Source organism: Nerophis ophidion, linkage group LG19, assembly GCF_033978795.1.
Source record: "Nerophis ophidion isolate RoL-2023_Sa linkage group LG19, RoL_Noph_v1.0, whole genome shotgun sequence".
NCBI lineage: Eukaryota > Metazoa > Chordata > Actinopteri > Syngnathiformes > Syngnathidae > Nerophis > Nerophis ophidion.
The window spans coordinates 48,840,147-48,855,998 of record NC_084629.1 but is presented as its reverse complement, the minus strand read 5'-3'; the positions used below and the strand labels follow the sequence as shown (position 1 = coordinate 48,855,998).

Below are 15,852 nucleotides of genomic sequence, written 5' to 3'. Positions count from 1 at the left end.
TCGGCTATTACAGCCTTCATCAGGCAAAACATGTCACAGAAATAGTACAAAAATGAATGAAAAAGGCTTACACAAATACGGGAGTCATCTGTCCTCGGAAATCTGGAGCCATCTGATCCCTGATAGAGATCAGCCTCATTTATACACTGAGGAACATTCATTGACATGCAAAACGGTACTCAATAGAAACAGCCAGTGGTATGGACGTCATGGAGGTGTTAATGACGTCCGGAAAAAACCAGTAGAGGGATGACTTGCCTTATGCTAAAGACACCCAGTGGAAAATCACAGTGACTGAGAGTATTTTTCCACAATGCATATACTGTAGATCGAATTGAAATTATAACCTTAAATTATGCTTGATCCCAATGGAATGTAGAAAGACATAATTAGGTGTTGGAGAACTTTCCGGCGAAACCCATGGTGGAGTCCAATTCTCAACATTATTCAATCCTTGAATAGTTGACAAGTTATTACAAGGAGAGTTAAAAATATGGAATATTTGTCCCTATCCCCAGTGACGGGTAGGTTTAGGATAAGGACGGGGTTTTGGCTAGAAAGTTCTCCGGGGCCCACCTACACACAGTCCACTTAAATACATGTTGTCTAATCAGCATTTTAAACATACATATAATAAAGTGGCAGAGTTGCATCCCTAGCAAAGTTACAAGTTTTACCAGGAATCTCAATTAGCATCTCTGTAGTATCAAGACCATGTGTAAAAAGGATAATTACACAATAATTGCAAACATTTTTTGTGTCCATAAAAAACATTTGTCCAATTTGTTCCTGTGTCAGGTTTACAGGGAGTGGATCGGGGGGGATGATGATGTCCCACCTGGCGAAGGAGCTGTCAAAGCCAGTCACAATCAGCGGCCTCCAAGAGTCCCGCGAAAGGCACGGCGCCAATCCGGGCGACGGAGGGAAGGCACGGGCGTATTAGGTTGTGGGGGAGATGTGAGCGAAAGGAGATAGAAAGAGAGAAAGAAATAAAAGAGGGGAAGGGGGAGGGGCACAGTCCATTGACCCCCCGTCAGGGTGACGTCACGCCCGCCGCAGGAGACTCAGAGGACCTCCGAAGCGACAGCCCGACATCAGCCATGTCGCCGCCACGTGAAACTGGGACCACCATATTAGGACACCTGTCGGCCCAATGTTGGAGCCAAGCTGTCAGCGTGATGATGGAGGAGCTCAAAGGTGCGGAGCTGGTGCCTCTGGCTGGATCAGAGGTGCTGAACAGAGACGAGCTGTCATCAGGAGGCCGGGAGCTGTCAGCTGTCAGTCGGATAATCCGCTGCTTCCCGAGGCGCCTGCAGGCAGGAGGGCGTTCCACCGCTGTCCTCATCTTTTCCTGGGGCGTCTCGAGTCCGGCGATCCATGGTCTCCGGTCATCATCGCGTCCTCTGCAGGATCGCCCTTGCCTGTCATGAGTCGTCGCAGGAGGGGGGCAGGATGATACACGTGAGCCGGACCGTAGTGAAGTCGTCGGGACCGTTGTTGCCGAGCAGGTTGGAGGAGGGAACAAGCCGCAAATCTCCGCCTGGGCCTGAGGTTTCCGGGCTGAAGTGGATGAAGCGGCCGCTCTGACGTCATCGGCTGGTCCTGGAAGTGCTGCTCGTCTGGCCACGTCGGTGTCAGGTGGGACAAGCGAGGCGATGTGGATCTCAGCTTGTCGCACAGTGTCAAAAGACAGCTTTGTGCCCAGTTTGCTTCTGGCCCAATTTGAGGCAACAAAAAGAGAGGAACTCCAATTGTGGTCAATTATAGGAGTTAGACAATCCTTCTCAATTTGTAGTAGATGGTTATAATGCCTCTTTAAAACGTCAATTGTTGCGCCTGCCCAATTATTGGCATTAATTGTGATCAGAGCCTGTATGTGAGAATTGCTGAAAGCAGGCCTGATCATCATGGCAAGTGTATTTGCCATTTTTGAAATAGTTTGTGGCGGCTTAGTTTGATTGAGGTTATTCAAATGATGCAAAATAGTGATGATCTTTTGCATACATATGATTTTAGAGCCAAATTTGTTGTCTTGATGACTACCTCTGTTCTGAAATTTGAAGCCTGCTAATTTGCCACGGCGTGACTCCAAATGTAAGTCACGCTCGTCATTATTGGCTTGAGCGGAAGGCCGAATTTGAGGCCCCGCATGTGTTGTGCTCGGAATATGAGCAAACAACGAAAGGGGTTGCTTTGGCAAAAACCCAGACATAATTGAATAGCAGGCAGACTATGGCAACAAGAGGTAGTTGTGTGTAGGCGGGCAATCAAAAATAGAAGTTGCAAATGTTTAGCAAAAAATGTACTATTTATTATAGCCTATGACATATCACTGCAACGTTTCGGCTATTACAGCCTTCATCAGGCAAAACATGTCACAGAAATAGTACAAAAATGAATGAAAAAGGCTTACACAAATACGGGAGTCATCTGTCCTCGGAAATCTGGAGCCATCTGATCCCTGATAGAGATCAGCCTCATTTATACACTGAGGAACATTCATTGACATGCAAAACGGTACTCAATAGAAACAGCCAGTGGTATGGACGTCATGGAGGTGTTAATGACGTCCGGAAAAAACCAGTAGAGGGATGACTTGCCTTATGCTAAAGACACCCAGTGGAAAATCACAGTGACTGAGAGTATTTTTCCACAATGCATATACTGTAGATCGAATTGAAATTATAACCTTAAATTATGCTTGATCCCAATGGAATGTAGAAAGACATAATTAGGTGTTGGAGAACTTTCCGGCGAAACCCATGGTGGAGTCCAATTCTCAACATTATTCAATCCTTGAATAGTTGACAAGTTATTACAAGGAGAGTTAAAAATATGGAATATTTGTCCCTATCCCCAGTGACGGGTAGGTTTAGGATAAGGACGGGGTTTTGGCTAGAAAGTTCTCCGGGGCCCACCTACACACAGTCCACTTAAATACATGTTGTCTAATCAGCATTTTAAACATACATATAATAAAGTGGCAGAGTTGCATCCCTAGCAAAGTTACAAGTTTTACCAGGAATCTCAATTAGCATCTCTGTAGTATCAAGACCATGTGTAAAAAGGATAATTACACAATAATTGCAAACATTTTTTGTGTCCATAAAAAACATTTGTCCAATTTGTTCCTGTGTCAGGTTTACAGGGAGTGGATCGGGGGGGATGATGATGTCCCACCTGGCGAAGGAGCTGTCAAAGCCAGTCACAATCAGCGGCCTCCAAGAGTCCCGCGAAAGGCACGGCGCCAATCCGGGCGACGGAGGGAAGGCACGGGCGTATTAGGTTGTGGGGGAGATGTGAGCGAAAGGAGATAGAAAGAGAGAAAGAAATAAAAGAGGGGAAGGGGGAGGGGCACAGTCCATTGACCCCCCGTCAGGGTGACGTCACGCCCGCCGCAGGAGACTCAGAGGACCTCCGAAGCGACAGCCCGACATCAGCCATGTCGCCGCCACGTGAAACTGGGACCACCATATTAGGACACCTGTCGGCCCAATGTTGGAGCCAAGCTGTCAGCGTGATGATGGAGGAGCTCAAAGGTGCGGAGCTGGTGCCTCTGGCTGGATCAGAGGTGCTGAACAGAGACGAGCTGTCATCAGGAGGCCGGGAGCTGTCAGCTGTCAGTCGGATAATCCGCTGCTTCCCGAGGCGCCTGCAGGCAGGAGGGCGTTCCACCGCTGTCCTCATCTTTTCCTGGGGCGTCTCGAGTCCGGCGATCCATGGTCTCCGGTCATCATCGCGTCCTCTGCAGGATCGCCCTTGCCTGTCATGAGTCGTCGCAGGAGGGGGGCAGGATGATACACGTGAGCCGGACCGTAGTGAAGTCGTCGGGACCGTTGTTGCCGAGCAGGTTGGAGGAGGGAACAAGCCGCAAATCTCCGCCTGGGCCTGAGGTTTCCGGGCTGAAGTGGATGAAGCGGCCGCTCTGACGTCATCGGCTGGTCCTGGAAGTGCTGCTCGTCTGGCCACGTCGGTGTCAGGTGGGACAAGCGAGGCGATGTGGATCTCAGCTTGTCGCACAGTGTCAAAAGACAGCTTTGTGCCCAGTTTGCTTCTGGCCCAATTTGAGGCAACAAAAAGAGAGGAACTCCAATTGTGGTCAATTATAGGAGTTAGACAATCCTTCTCAATTTGTAGTAGATGGTTATAATGCCTCTTTAAAACGTCAATTGTTGCGCCTGCCCAATTATTGGCATTAATTGTGATCAGAGCCTGTATGTGAGAATTGCTGAAAGCAGGCCTGATCATCATGGCAAGTGTATTTGCCATTTTTGAAATAGTTTGTGGCGGCTTAGTTTGATTGAGGTTATTCAAATGATGCAAAATAGTGATGATCTTTTGCATACATATGATTTTAGAGCCAAATTTGTTGTCTTGATGACTACCTCTGTTCTGAAATTTGAAGCCTGCTAATTTGCCACGGCGTGACTCCAAATGTAAGTCACGCTCGTCATTATTGGCTTGAGCGGAAGGCCGAATTTGAGGCCCCGCATGTGTTGTGCTCGGAATATGAGCAAACAACGAAAGGGGTTGCTTTGGCAAAAACCCAGACATAATTGAATAGCAGGCAGACTATGGCAACAAGAGGTAGTTGTGTGTAGGCGGGCAATCAAAAATAGAAGTTGCAAATGTTTAGCAAAAAATGTACTATTTATTATAGCCTATGACATATCACTGCAACGTTTCGGCTATTACAGCCTTCATCAGGCAAAACATGTCACAGAAATAGTACAAAAATGAATGAAAAAGGCTTACACAAATACGGGAGTCATCTGTCCTCGGAAATCTGGAGCCATCTGATCCCTGATAGAGATCAGCCTCATTTATACACTGAGGAACATTCATTGACATGCAAAACGGTACTCAATAGAAACAGCCAGTGGTATGGACGTCATGGAGGTGTTAATGACGTCCGGAAAAAACCAGTAGAGGGATGACTTGCCTTATGCTAAAGACACCCAGTGGAAAATCACAGTGACTGAGAGTATTTTTCCACAATGCATATACTGTAGATCGAATTGGTTAGGGTTTAGGGTTAGGGTTAGGGTTGGGGTTGGAGTTGGGGTTAGGGTTGGGGTTGGGGTTGGAGTTAGGGTTAGGGTTGGGGTTAGGGTTGGGGTTAGGATTGGGGTAAGGAGTTGGGGTTTGGGGTTAGGGTTGGGGTTGGGGTCTGGGTTAGGGTTGGGGTTAGAGGGTAGGTCTTAACTATAGAAAGAAAGTCGGTTAGGGTTGGGGTTAGAGGGTAGGTTTTAGGCATAGAAAGACAGTCGGTTAGGGTTGGGGTAAGGAGTTGGGGTTTGGGGTTAGGGTTGGAGTTGGGGTTTGGGGTTAGGGTTGGGGTTAGGATTCGGGTTAGGGTTGGGGTTAGGGTTAGGATTGGGGTTAGGGCTAGGGTTGGGGTTAGGTTTGTGGTGGGGGTTGGGGTAAGGAGTTGGGTTTGTGGTTGGGGTTAGGGTTAGAGTTGGGGTTGGGGTTAGGGTTGGGGTTGGAGTTGGGGTTTGGGGTTGGGGTTAGGGTTAGGGTTGGGGTAAGGAGTTGGGGTTTGGGGTTAGGGTTAGGGTCTGGGTTAGGGTTAGAGGGTAGGTCTTAACTATAGAAAGAAAGTCGGTTAGGGTTGGGGTTAGAGGGTAGGTTTTATGCATAGAAAGACAGTCGGTTAGGGTTGGGGTTAGGATTGGGGTTAGGGTTGGGGTAAGGAGTTGGGGTTAGGGTTGGGATTAGGGTTGGAGTCGGGGTTAGGGTTGGGGTTAGGGTTAGGATTCGGGTTAGGATTCGGGTTAGGATTCGGGTTGGGGTTAGGGTTAGGATTGGGGTTAGGGTTGGGGTTAGGTTTGTGGTTGGGGTTGGGGTAAGGAGTTGGGGTTAGGGTTGGGGTTGGAGTTGGGGTTAGGGTTGGGGTTAGGGTTGGGGTTAGGATTCGGGTTAGGATTCGGGTTAGGGTTAGGGTTGGGGTTAGGATTGGGGTTAGGGTTGGGGTTAGGTTTGTGGTTGGGGTTGGGGTAAGGAGTTGGGGTTAGGGTTGGGGTTAGGGTTGGGGTTGGGGTTGGGGTTGGGGTTGGGGTTGGAGTTGGGGTTTGGGGTTTGGGGTTGGGGTTAGGGTTAGGGTTAGGGTTGGGGTAAGGAGTTGGGGTTTGGGGTTAGGGTTGGGGTCTGGGTTAGGGTTGGGGTTAGAGGGTAGGTCTTAACTATAGAAAGAAAGTCGGTTAGGGTTGGGGTTAGAGGGTAGGTTTTATGCATAGAAAGACAGTCGGTTAGGGTTGGGGTTAGGATTGGGGTTAGGGTTGGGGTAAGGAGTTGGGGTTAGGGTTGGGGTTAGGGTTGGGGTTAGGGTTGGGGTTAGGGTTGGGGTTGGGGTTAGGGTTAGGGTTGGGGTTGGGGTAAGGAGTTGGTGTTTGGGGTTAGGGTTGTGGTTGGGGTCTGGGTTAGGGTTGGGGTTAGAGGGTAGGTTTTAGGCATAGAAAGACAGTCGGTTAGGGTTGGGTTAGGATTGGGGTTAGGGTTGGGGTAAGGATTTAGGGTTGGATTTAAAGAGAAAGAGAGAAAGGTAGGATTTAGGCATAGAAAGAAAGTCGGTTAGGGTTGGGGTTAGGATTGGGGTCAGGGGGTATGTTTTAGGCAAAGAAAGACAGTCGGTTAGGGTTGGGGTTTGGATTGGGGTCATGGGGTAGGTTTTAGGCATAGAAAGACAGTCGGTTAGGGTAAGGATTTGGGTTAGGATAAGGGTTAGGTTTTAGGCATAGACAGACAGTCGGTTCGGGTTGGGGTAAGGGTAAGGATTTGGGTTAGGTTAAGGGTTGGGTTAGGGTAAGGTTAGGGTTGGGGTTGGGGTTGTGGTTGGGATTGGGGTTGGGGTTAGAGGGTAGGTCTTTGACATAGAAAGACAGTCGGTTAGGGTTGGGGTAAGGGTAAGGATTTAGGGTTAGATTTAAAGAGAAAGAGAGACGGGTAGGATTCAGGCATAGAAAGAAATTCGGTTAGGGTTGGGGTTAGAGGGTAGGTTTTAGGCATAGAAAAGACAGTCGGTTATGGTTGGGGTTAGGATTGGGGTTAGGGTTGGGGTAAGGATTTAGGGTTAGATTTAAAGAGAAAGCGAGATGGGTAGCATTTAGGCATCGAAAGAAAGTCATTTAGGGTTGGGGTTATGGTTAGGGTTAGAGGGTAGGTTTTAGGCATAGAAAGACAGTCTGTTAGGGTTGGGGTTAGGGTTAACCCTCTAACCCTAACCCCAATTCGTTGTACGTTTGTATACTGACTAAAAAAAAAGTGCATACATATGTACACATTGGTACAAATGTATACACGTTTAAATATGTATATGTAAGCATATGTATACACACACATTACTGTAGATGAAACTAAACATGTCCCTACCTTTAAGACATGTGTTTCCAATCCGTCTGTCAGCTCCCATCGTTCCAGGAATTCTTCGGGAACCAGGCAAATCATGTGGTCCTTGTGGAACCATTAATCACGGAGGACCAGAATAGCCGGTTGTTCAACGGCACAGCCCTTTTAGTGCTCACTGCTACTGCTGCCAGCCTCTCTGTCACAAAAAAGAGATTCATTTAGGAACTGTATAATGTAGAGATTAAAAATATACCATACATACATCTTATACACCAGGGGGCACCAACCTTTTTGAAACCAAGGGTTACGTCTTGAGTACTGATTTATGCGAAAGCCTACCAGTTTGTTACACACTTAAATAAATTGCCAAAAATAGCCAATTTGCTACATTTACCTTTAGCTCTATGTTATTATTAATAATAAATATTATGTGGAAAAACTGATCTTAATGATTTAGGGTTAGGGTTAAGGTTAGCTAGCCACTAACATTTTTTAACAAATCATGAATTACTTTGCACCATGTTTGTACAAATAATAACTCACGTAAAATACAAAAGTCAACTCTCATCATGTCACACTTTGAACTGGACACCAAATCTGATATCTGTTTCTTTGTCAGTTAGTGGGAAGCCTGGCATGGCATTCTGTTAACTAGTGTGTTGTACTCTGCTGTGTAACTAGAAACTGCAACTCTGAGTGAGTCTTGCAGATGTGCATCAGTGAGGCTTGTTCTGTGTTTCTTCTTGATGAAGTTCATGTCAGAAAAGGCTGATTCACAAAGATAAGTGGAACCAAACAGGCTTGCAACCTTCATAGTTGCTGCACATACACCACTGTACTTTTCTGTGTGAACAAAGCACCAAAAGTTTGGTGCAGCCTGGTGGGCTTAACATTTTAAATTTTCAGGAAAGAAGAGGAATGAATTTAAAAGGTAAAAAGGTATATGTGTTTAAAAATCCTAAAATCATTTTCAAGAATGTATTTTTTCTCTTAAATTGTCTTTCTGAAAGTTATAAGAAGCAAAGTAAAAAGACAGGGTCTTTAAAATATTTTCTTGGATTTTCTAATTAAATTTTAGTTTTGTCTCTCTTTGAATTAAAAATGTCGAGCAAAGCGAGAGTTGGGGTTAACCCTAACCCTGATAGTACATAAATATAATTTAAAAAATAGAGGCAGCTCACTGGTAAGTGCTGCTATTTGAGCTATTTTTAGAACAGGCCAGCGGGCTACTCATCTGGTCCTTACGTGTTAGGGTTAGGGTTAGGGTGTCCGCGTTGGTGACCCCTGTTATACACAATAACTTATTCCTTACTATAAAACACTAACCCTAACCTCTCCACCACATCTCCACACATCTTCCAACATTTTCGGTTTTGATTTGATTTTGGCTAACTGTCATTTTCAATTTTGACATATTGAACTGAAACTTTACATATGTAATAGAGTTTTTGTTTACAATAACAAGCAATTGATTATTTTTTGGGAGGGAAATTAGAGTGGTAAAGCTCACCTTGCAACATTCTTTATACCACATCAATAATATGCTGGTCAGATATATCTTGTCCCTGAAGAGAAGAACAACATTGTGTAAAAGTGACAACCATTACATTTCCCAAACAGTGAGTGGACTCACCGGTGGACCCTCAATACCCGGCCTGCCATGCACACCGCTCATGCCTTTCAACCCCCGAGGACCAGGCAGTCCAGGGGGTCCTACATCACCTGGCTTCCCAGAGTCTCCATGTTGGACCATTATGTCCAAGGTCTCCTCACTCTGTGCTGCAAACACATACAAGTGCATGAAGTGTATATTTACTTAACACATGATCATACACAACTCACCTGTCCTTTAGTGCCAGATTCTCCAGACATACCCTGTCACACCCAAACAATCATGAGATACTGATTTTAAAAATTGCAAGTTCTTGTCCTTTAGATTTGTTTTCCTCCGTTCAGTAAGCACAGCACCCAGAAACATTTGTGTTTCTACATGTAAGGTTCAACTACGAAAATGTTTGAATGCAGCGTTGAAAGATTGTCCAACAATAGTTTGTACAAAAACATGCAGAATGAGGGTTCCTACAAGTGGCAGGGCAAAAATACTGAAACACAATGACTCACTTTAATTAAAAAAAAATGTTTTAAAGTACTGTTAATGTATAATCTATACAAGATTCCTTTCTGCTCAGCTATTCATTAAAACGAAACAAGGGATGTCCAAAACTTTACCACAAAGGGCCGCACACTTAAAAGTTAACGAATGTAGGGGCCATTTTGGTTTTTAAAACCTTAAGGTCTTTCCTTGATTGTTAAAAGTCTTAGGGACCCAAAATGGGTCTCAGTCAAATAGTATATTATTTGTCTTTGCTTTCAATATTTAAATATCAACAGGTCAACTTCAGAAAGTTCAAAATGACTGGTCTTACTTTTCCCCTTTCTCACCAGCTAGCCCCTCCACGTCGGAGTCTACCTTCAAGCAGAAAACAGAATATTTGTTAGTGTTTCATATTGAAGGCTCCAATCATTCACAAACAAAAGTGATACTCACAATGTCTCCTTTGGGTCCACCTCTTCTTTGGAAGCCCTTTGAATGAGGAGACAAACATACATGTATAACATGGAGTTAAAAATATCCTGTAAATACATCTTGTACATGATAACTAATTCCACTACCTTCTATAAAACACTACCTTTAGAAGAAAGTGTAAGTATTGATGTACTACAGTACAAGGATAGAAACACTTATATAATTTTGAACTTTAGGGGAAATAGTGAGTATTGATGGACAGAAACACTTATATACTATCTTTACAAAAAAAACTATGTATTGATGTACAGGGACAGAAATACTTAGTTTACTGTTATATTTAGAATAAAGTGTACTACAGTACAAGGACAGAATCACTTGTATAATATATTATCTTTAGAAGAAAATGTATGTATTGATGTACTGAAATACTTGTATAGTATACTACCTTTAGGAGAAAGTACATGACAAGGATAGAAACACTTGCAGTTGTGATCAAAATTATTCAACGCCCACACAATTTTGGTGTTTTAGCAAGTTGGACATTTATTCCGTATTTTATTTATAGTCATATCAAATAAAGATGCATTAAGTAGACAAATGCAAATTGAATTACAACATTATATGTTGTAACATACCAAACAGTGTCATTTCTCTTAATATTTCAGTGACAAAATTATTCAACCCCTTGAAGATCTTAACTCTTAAGAACATAATTTGAATAAGATATTTTCAATCAGGTGTTGAAAACACCTGTAGATGTGATTAGAAGCATAAAGAGCAAAATTAAACTGATTGAAAAAGACTGTGACGCTCAGCTTCTTGTAGTGGGTCAATGGTGTATTTGCAACATGGTGAAGTCCAGGGAGTAGTCAAAGAAGTCAAGAAAGGAGGTCATTTCTCTTCATAAGAAAGGATATGGATATAAGAAAATAGCAAAGACATTACACATTCCAAGAGACACAGTTGGGAGCATAATTTGCAAGTTTAAAGCTAAAGACACAGTGGAAACACTACCTGGGCGTGGTAGAAAGAGGATGCTGTGTGCAACTGCTGTCCGGTATTTGGAGCGTACAGTGGTGAAAAACCCCCGGGTAACAGCTGAGGAACTACAACAGGACATTGCAGAGGGGGGAACGCAGGTTTCGTCCCAGACAATAAGGTGCGCACTACGAGATGAAGGCCTCCATGCCAGAACTCCCAGGTGCACACCACTTCTGACTACCAGGCACAAGAAAAATAGACTCCAGTATGCCAAAAATCATCTGGAGAACCCCCAAAGTTTTTGGGAAACTGTTCTATGGAGTGATGAGACAAAACTGGAACTCTTTGGGCCTATGAATCAAGGTTATGTCTGGAGGAGAAAAAATGAAGCTTACAAAGAGAAGAACACCTTGCCTACTGTTAAGCATGGTGGGGGGCCAATCATGCTCTGGGGGTGTTTCTCTGCCTCAGGTACCGGGAATCTCCAGCGCGTTCAAGGCATTATGAATTCTATTTCCTAGCAGGATATATTAGCTGCAAATGTCATGAAGTCAGTGAGGAAGCTGAGGCTTGGGAGACGTTGGACCTTCCAACAGGACAAGGATCCCAAGCAACCTCCAAATCAACATCAGAGTGGTTGCAGAAGAAGGGCTGGGAGACTCTGGAGTGGCCTTCACAGTCACCAGACCTAAATCCTCTAAAAAAGCTGTGGTGGGACTTGAAGAAGGCAGTTGCAGCACGCAAGCCCAAGAATATGAATGAACTGGAGGCCTTTGCCCAAGAGGAATGGGCTAAAATACTGGAGATGCTTGCAAGAAGCTTGTGTCCGGTTATGTATCACGTTTGAAGGATGTCATTACTGCCAAAGGCTGTTCTACTAAGTACTAAAGATGCATGTAACCAGGGGGTTGAATCATTTTGTCAATGAGATATTAATAAAAATGTCCTTTTTTGGTATTTTGTAAAATACAGTGTTACAATTTAAGTTGCATTTGTCTATTTGATACATCTTTATTTGATATGACTATAAACAAAATAAGGAATAAATGTCCAACTTGCTAAAACACCTAAATTGTGTGGGGGTTGAATAATTTTGATCACAACTGTATATGCTATCAATACAAGTCAGTTTAAGTAATGGTGTGCTACAAATACAAGGAGAGAAAGACTTGGATCATTTACTATCTTTAGAATAAGTGTAAGTATTGATGTACTACAGTCCAAGGATAGAAACACTTATACAGTGCCCTCCAAAAGTATTGGAACAGTGAGGCCAGTTCCTTTATTTTTGTTGTAGACTGAAAACATTTGGGTTTGACATCAAAAGATGAATATAAGACAAGAGATCAACATTTTAGCTTTCATTTCCAAGTATTTACATCTGGATCTGATACACAACTTATAAGATAATATTATTTGTAATGGAACACGCCACTTTTAGGTGAATAAAACTATTGGAACTGTTACGGCTACTCTGTCGTTCCAAAAAGTTTCGAAAAAACTAAAATAAAGATAGCCGAGTAGCCTTGAAGAGAAGGTTTAATACTCACTAAATTCCTTAAGCACTCGCGGAGATATTTCTAGATTCAAAATGTTGATTATTTATTTTCACAAACAAAAAATATTCTTTGTGGTTGACTTTCTACATAACCAAAATAACTTATTTCGTGGTAAAAAAAAAACTATTTCACTCCTCACTCCATCATGACAGACAGACAAAGGGAGCGCCCAGCTGTCCTGTCTTCTTAATCATGGGAGGAGGAAGTGGATTAGGGTTGAATCAATCTTTTCGTTATGTGACTGTGTTTTGAATTGTGAGCAGTCAATCAGAGCATGTTTGCCATTAAAATACTACATAAAGGGATGATACCACTGGGTGTGGTTTGAGCAGGTTGCAGTGGAACAGAGTATTTTACAGCGCTTCCTGCTGACTCTGTATTCACAGCTACTGAAGTAGCAAAGCTGCTGTTTATGCCTCTAGTTGGTTTTAGTCCACTTGTGCTTTTTGGAAGAGGCCTTTTTGTTATTTGGTCCTGAATGTCTCCAAACAATGGATCCAAAAGCATCTTGGCATGCATTTCTAGAAAATACACAAAATTGTTGAATCTGATTCTCCTGACAGTCCTCTGTTGTGTCTCATAAGCTGTGCTTTGCCACTTTTCTCTGAGTTTGTAGGGTAGTTTGGATGTAATCAGCCTTAGGTTTGATGGGATATCAAGTTCCTCCAAATGCTGTAAATCATGCATTACATTACAGCATCCTCTCAAATACATTGCATATGCATGAAGCATTTTTCCATCCTCAGCTTTAATTGCTGTCCAATTCAAGGCTTTTTCCAAGTAACCTCCCGAAATTTTCATCTCATTTCCAAAGTGTTCCTTTAAGAGGCGCCTTGCTTCATTATAGCCCCTACTGGCTTCCATGTGCAAACAGCTGTGAACCAAGTCTCTTGGCAAACCAGATGCAAACTGTTCAAAGTAGTAGAGTCGGTCTTGATGATTCTCAGTCTTGTCTTCAATCAAGTGTTCAAATGCATGGATAAAAGACTGATATGCCAGTGGGTTACCATCAAACAGACATCTCTCTAGCTGGTAGTAGAGTTTTTGCTGTGAGACAATGAGTTTTACGATTTCACTTTGTCTTTGAATAACCATTTCCAAGTTATCATGAGCAGCATTAATAACCACATTATCTTGTGCAGAGTGATTTATTATGAGTCTGATTTACACTCTGGGTCTTGTGTTTTTTAATTGCATTTTTGTTTTGAGGTTTATTTAGATCTTCTGATGTGCTGGTGTTCCTTTTAGGTAGAGGTCTGTGGAGACTTAAGATGGTTTGGTGAAGTGGGGTTTTGTGTATTACACCAAACTCTATAAAGTCCACATTGCTCGCCATAGTTTCTCTTTCATGGTGAGAATCATAATACTCAGTCATGGGTTCCTAAGTCACCTCATTACTTTCATGAATTAAATCACTTTGAAGGATTTGTATTTTAGCAGTTGATGCTGCGAGATCTGCTTCCAACTCCATTTGCTCCATCTTTGCTTTAAGCTTTGTTCCCTCCAGTTCCATTTTCTCCATCTTTGCTTAAAGCTTTGTTTCCTCCAGTTGCAAGATGTGTTTTTCCTTCAGTGCAGCAGCTCGAGCCACTGTAGCAGCCTGTTACGCTTTGGCCCTTTTTAATTCTGAGGATACTGAGGAACATCTAGAGGCTTTTGATCCAGTGACAGACTTTGATTTGTGAGATAAATTTGATATGCTGTCCAGTGGTCCAACTTTTGATTGTGCAATTTCTCTTTTCCATGTTTCATGAAATAATTCACATTTATTATCCTGGGTTCATACCAGTCATAATAATCATTTTCCTTTTCCTCTCCTGATAGCAAGTTTTGCACAAAGTTGTGAGCATTTTTAAATCCATCCACAGCTCTTTTAAATACTTCAAAATCATCATTGACTTTATCAGCATTTCTAACATGAGTCATCAAAGTCTTTATTTCATTTAGCTTCCTTGTGCACGCGCCCAGTCTGCCTCTGCGCAAAGCAATGCGCGTTCTCGGCATGTGGTCGGCCTCAGCTGCCGTCTCAGGTGTGCCAGACATCATTCCAAATAATCACACTGCTCAATTTATTTTCCACTTAGTCCATTGTTTAGTTCATTCCTATATGTCCTTCCAACATGTGCATTTCACATCCACAATCTGCAACTTTCCTTTCTATAGCGTTAAAATGATTCCATACAGCGCAGCGGCGCGATCATTCATTCATTCATGACGTTCATCAGCTGATTTTACTCACGGCCCGCCGGCTGCTTGCTGTCGTCGGTGCAGAGCGATCGTGGATGGTCCTTCGGGTCTACAGTGTAGTTTGTTTACTTGTTACGGCTACTCTGTCGTTCCAAAAAGTTTAAAAAAAATTACAATAAAGATAGCCAAGTAGCCTTGAGGAGGAGGTTTAATACTCACTAAATTCCTTAATAAGCACTCGGGGAGATATTTCTAGATTGAAAATGTTGATAATATATTTTCACAAACAAAAAATATTCTCCGTTGTTGACTTTCTACATAATCAAAATAACTTATTTGGTGGTAGACAAACTATTTCACTCCTCACTCCTTCAGCATGACAGACAGAGAAAGGGAACGCCCAGCTGTCCTTTCTTCTTAATCATAGGAGGAGGAAGTGGCTCACTTAATCATAATCAATCTAAAACAGCCAATAATTAATCAACATCATCATTGACATTATTGGATTAGATTGTCAAAACAATTAATAAATAAATAATATAGATAGGCTCCAACAGGAACATATAACCTTAAAATATATTAAAGTGTATAGGACTTAATATTTAGTTGCAAAACTTTTGTGATGCTTTCCCAGGCTTTCTCCATAGCCTTTTTCAGTTTTGTTTGTTTTGGGGGGGGGTTACTCCTGTCAGTCTCCTCTTCAGCAGGTAAAATACATGCTCTATTGGGTTTAAGTCTGGAGACTGACTTAGCCAGTCTAAAACCTTCCACTTCTTGCCCCTGATCAACTCCTTTGTTGTTTTGGCAGTGTGTTTTGGGTCGTTATCTTGCTGCATGATGAAGGATCTCCCAATCAGTTTAGTTGCATCTTTCTTTAAATTAGAAGACTAAATGTTTCTGTAGACTTCTGAGTTCATTTTGCTGCTGCCATCATGGGTTACATCATCAATGAAGATGACGTCCCAGAAGAAGCCTTGCAAGCCCAAGCCATGACATTAGCTCTGCCGTGTTTCACATATGAGCTTGTATGTTTGGGATCATGAGCAGATCCTTTCTTTCTCCAAACTTTCGCCTTTCCATCACTTTGGAAGAAGATAATCTTTGTCTCATCAGTCCATAAAACATTTTCCCAGAATTTTTTAGGCTCATCCCTGCACCTTTTGGCCAAAATGTAGCCTGGCCTTCCAATTATTCTTGCTATCGAGTGGTTTGCATCTTCTGGTGTAATCTCTGTACTTCTGTTCATGA

At 42.9% G+C, this 15,852-nt stretch overlaps 1 protein-coding gene across 4 annotated transcripts in view; it reads right to left on the bottom strand.

Annotated features, from left to right (window-relative positions):
- Positions 1 to 6,185: 6,185 nt before the first annotated feature.
- Positions 6,186 to 15,852, bottom strand: part of LOC133537815 (collagen alpha-2(IX) chain-like) — a 29,917-nt gene continuing 20,250 nt past the window's right edge. For 3 of the 4 annotated variants that reach the window (XR_009802852.1, XR_009802853.1, XM_061878888.1), the window contains 6 exons: positions 9,896 to 9,931; positions 9,774 to 9,817; positions 9,190 to 9,222; positions 8,981 to 9,126; positions 8,858 to 8,912; positions 6,186 to 7,543 (listed from right to left, as the gene is read on the bottom strand). Coding sequence is in view for 2 of the 4 variants with exons in the window: in XM_061878888.1 (XP_061734872.1) it covers positions 9,117 to 9,126; positions 9,190 to 9,222; positions 9,774 to 9,817; positions 9,896 to 9,931 (123 nt within the window). In the remaining 2 variants the exon portion in view is untranslated. The remainder of the gene's footprint in view (positions 7,544 to 8,857; positions 8,913 to 8,980; positions 9,127 to 9,189; positions 9,223 to 9,773; positions 9,818 to 9,895; positions 9,932 to 15,852) is intronic. The other variant, XM_061878887.1, reaches the window with a different exon arrangement.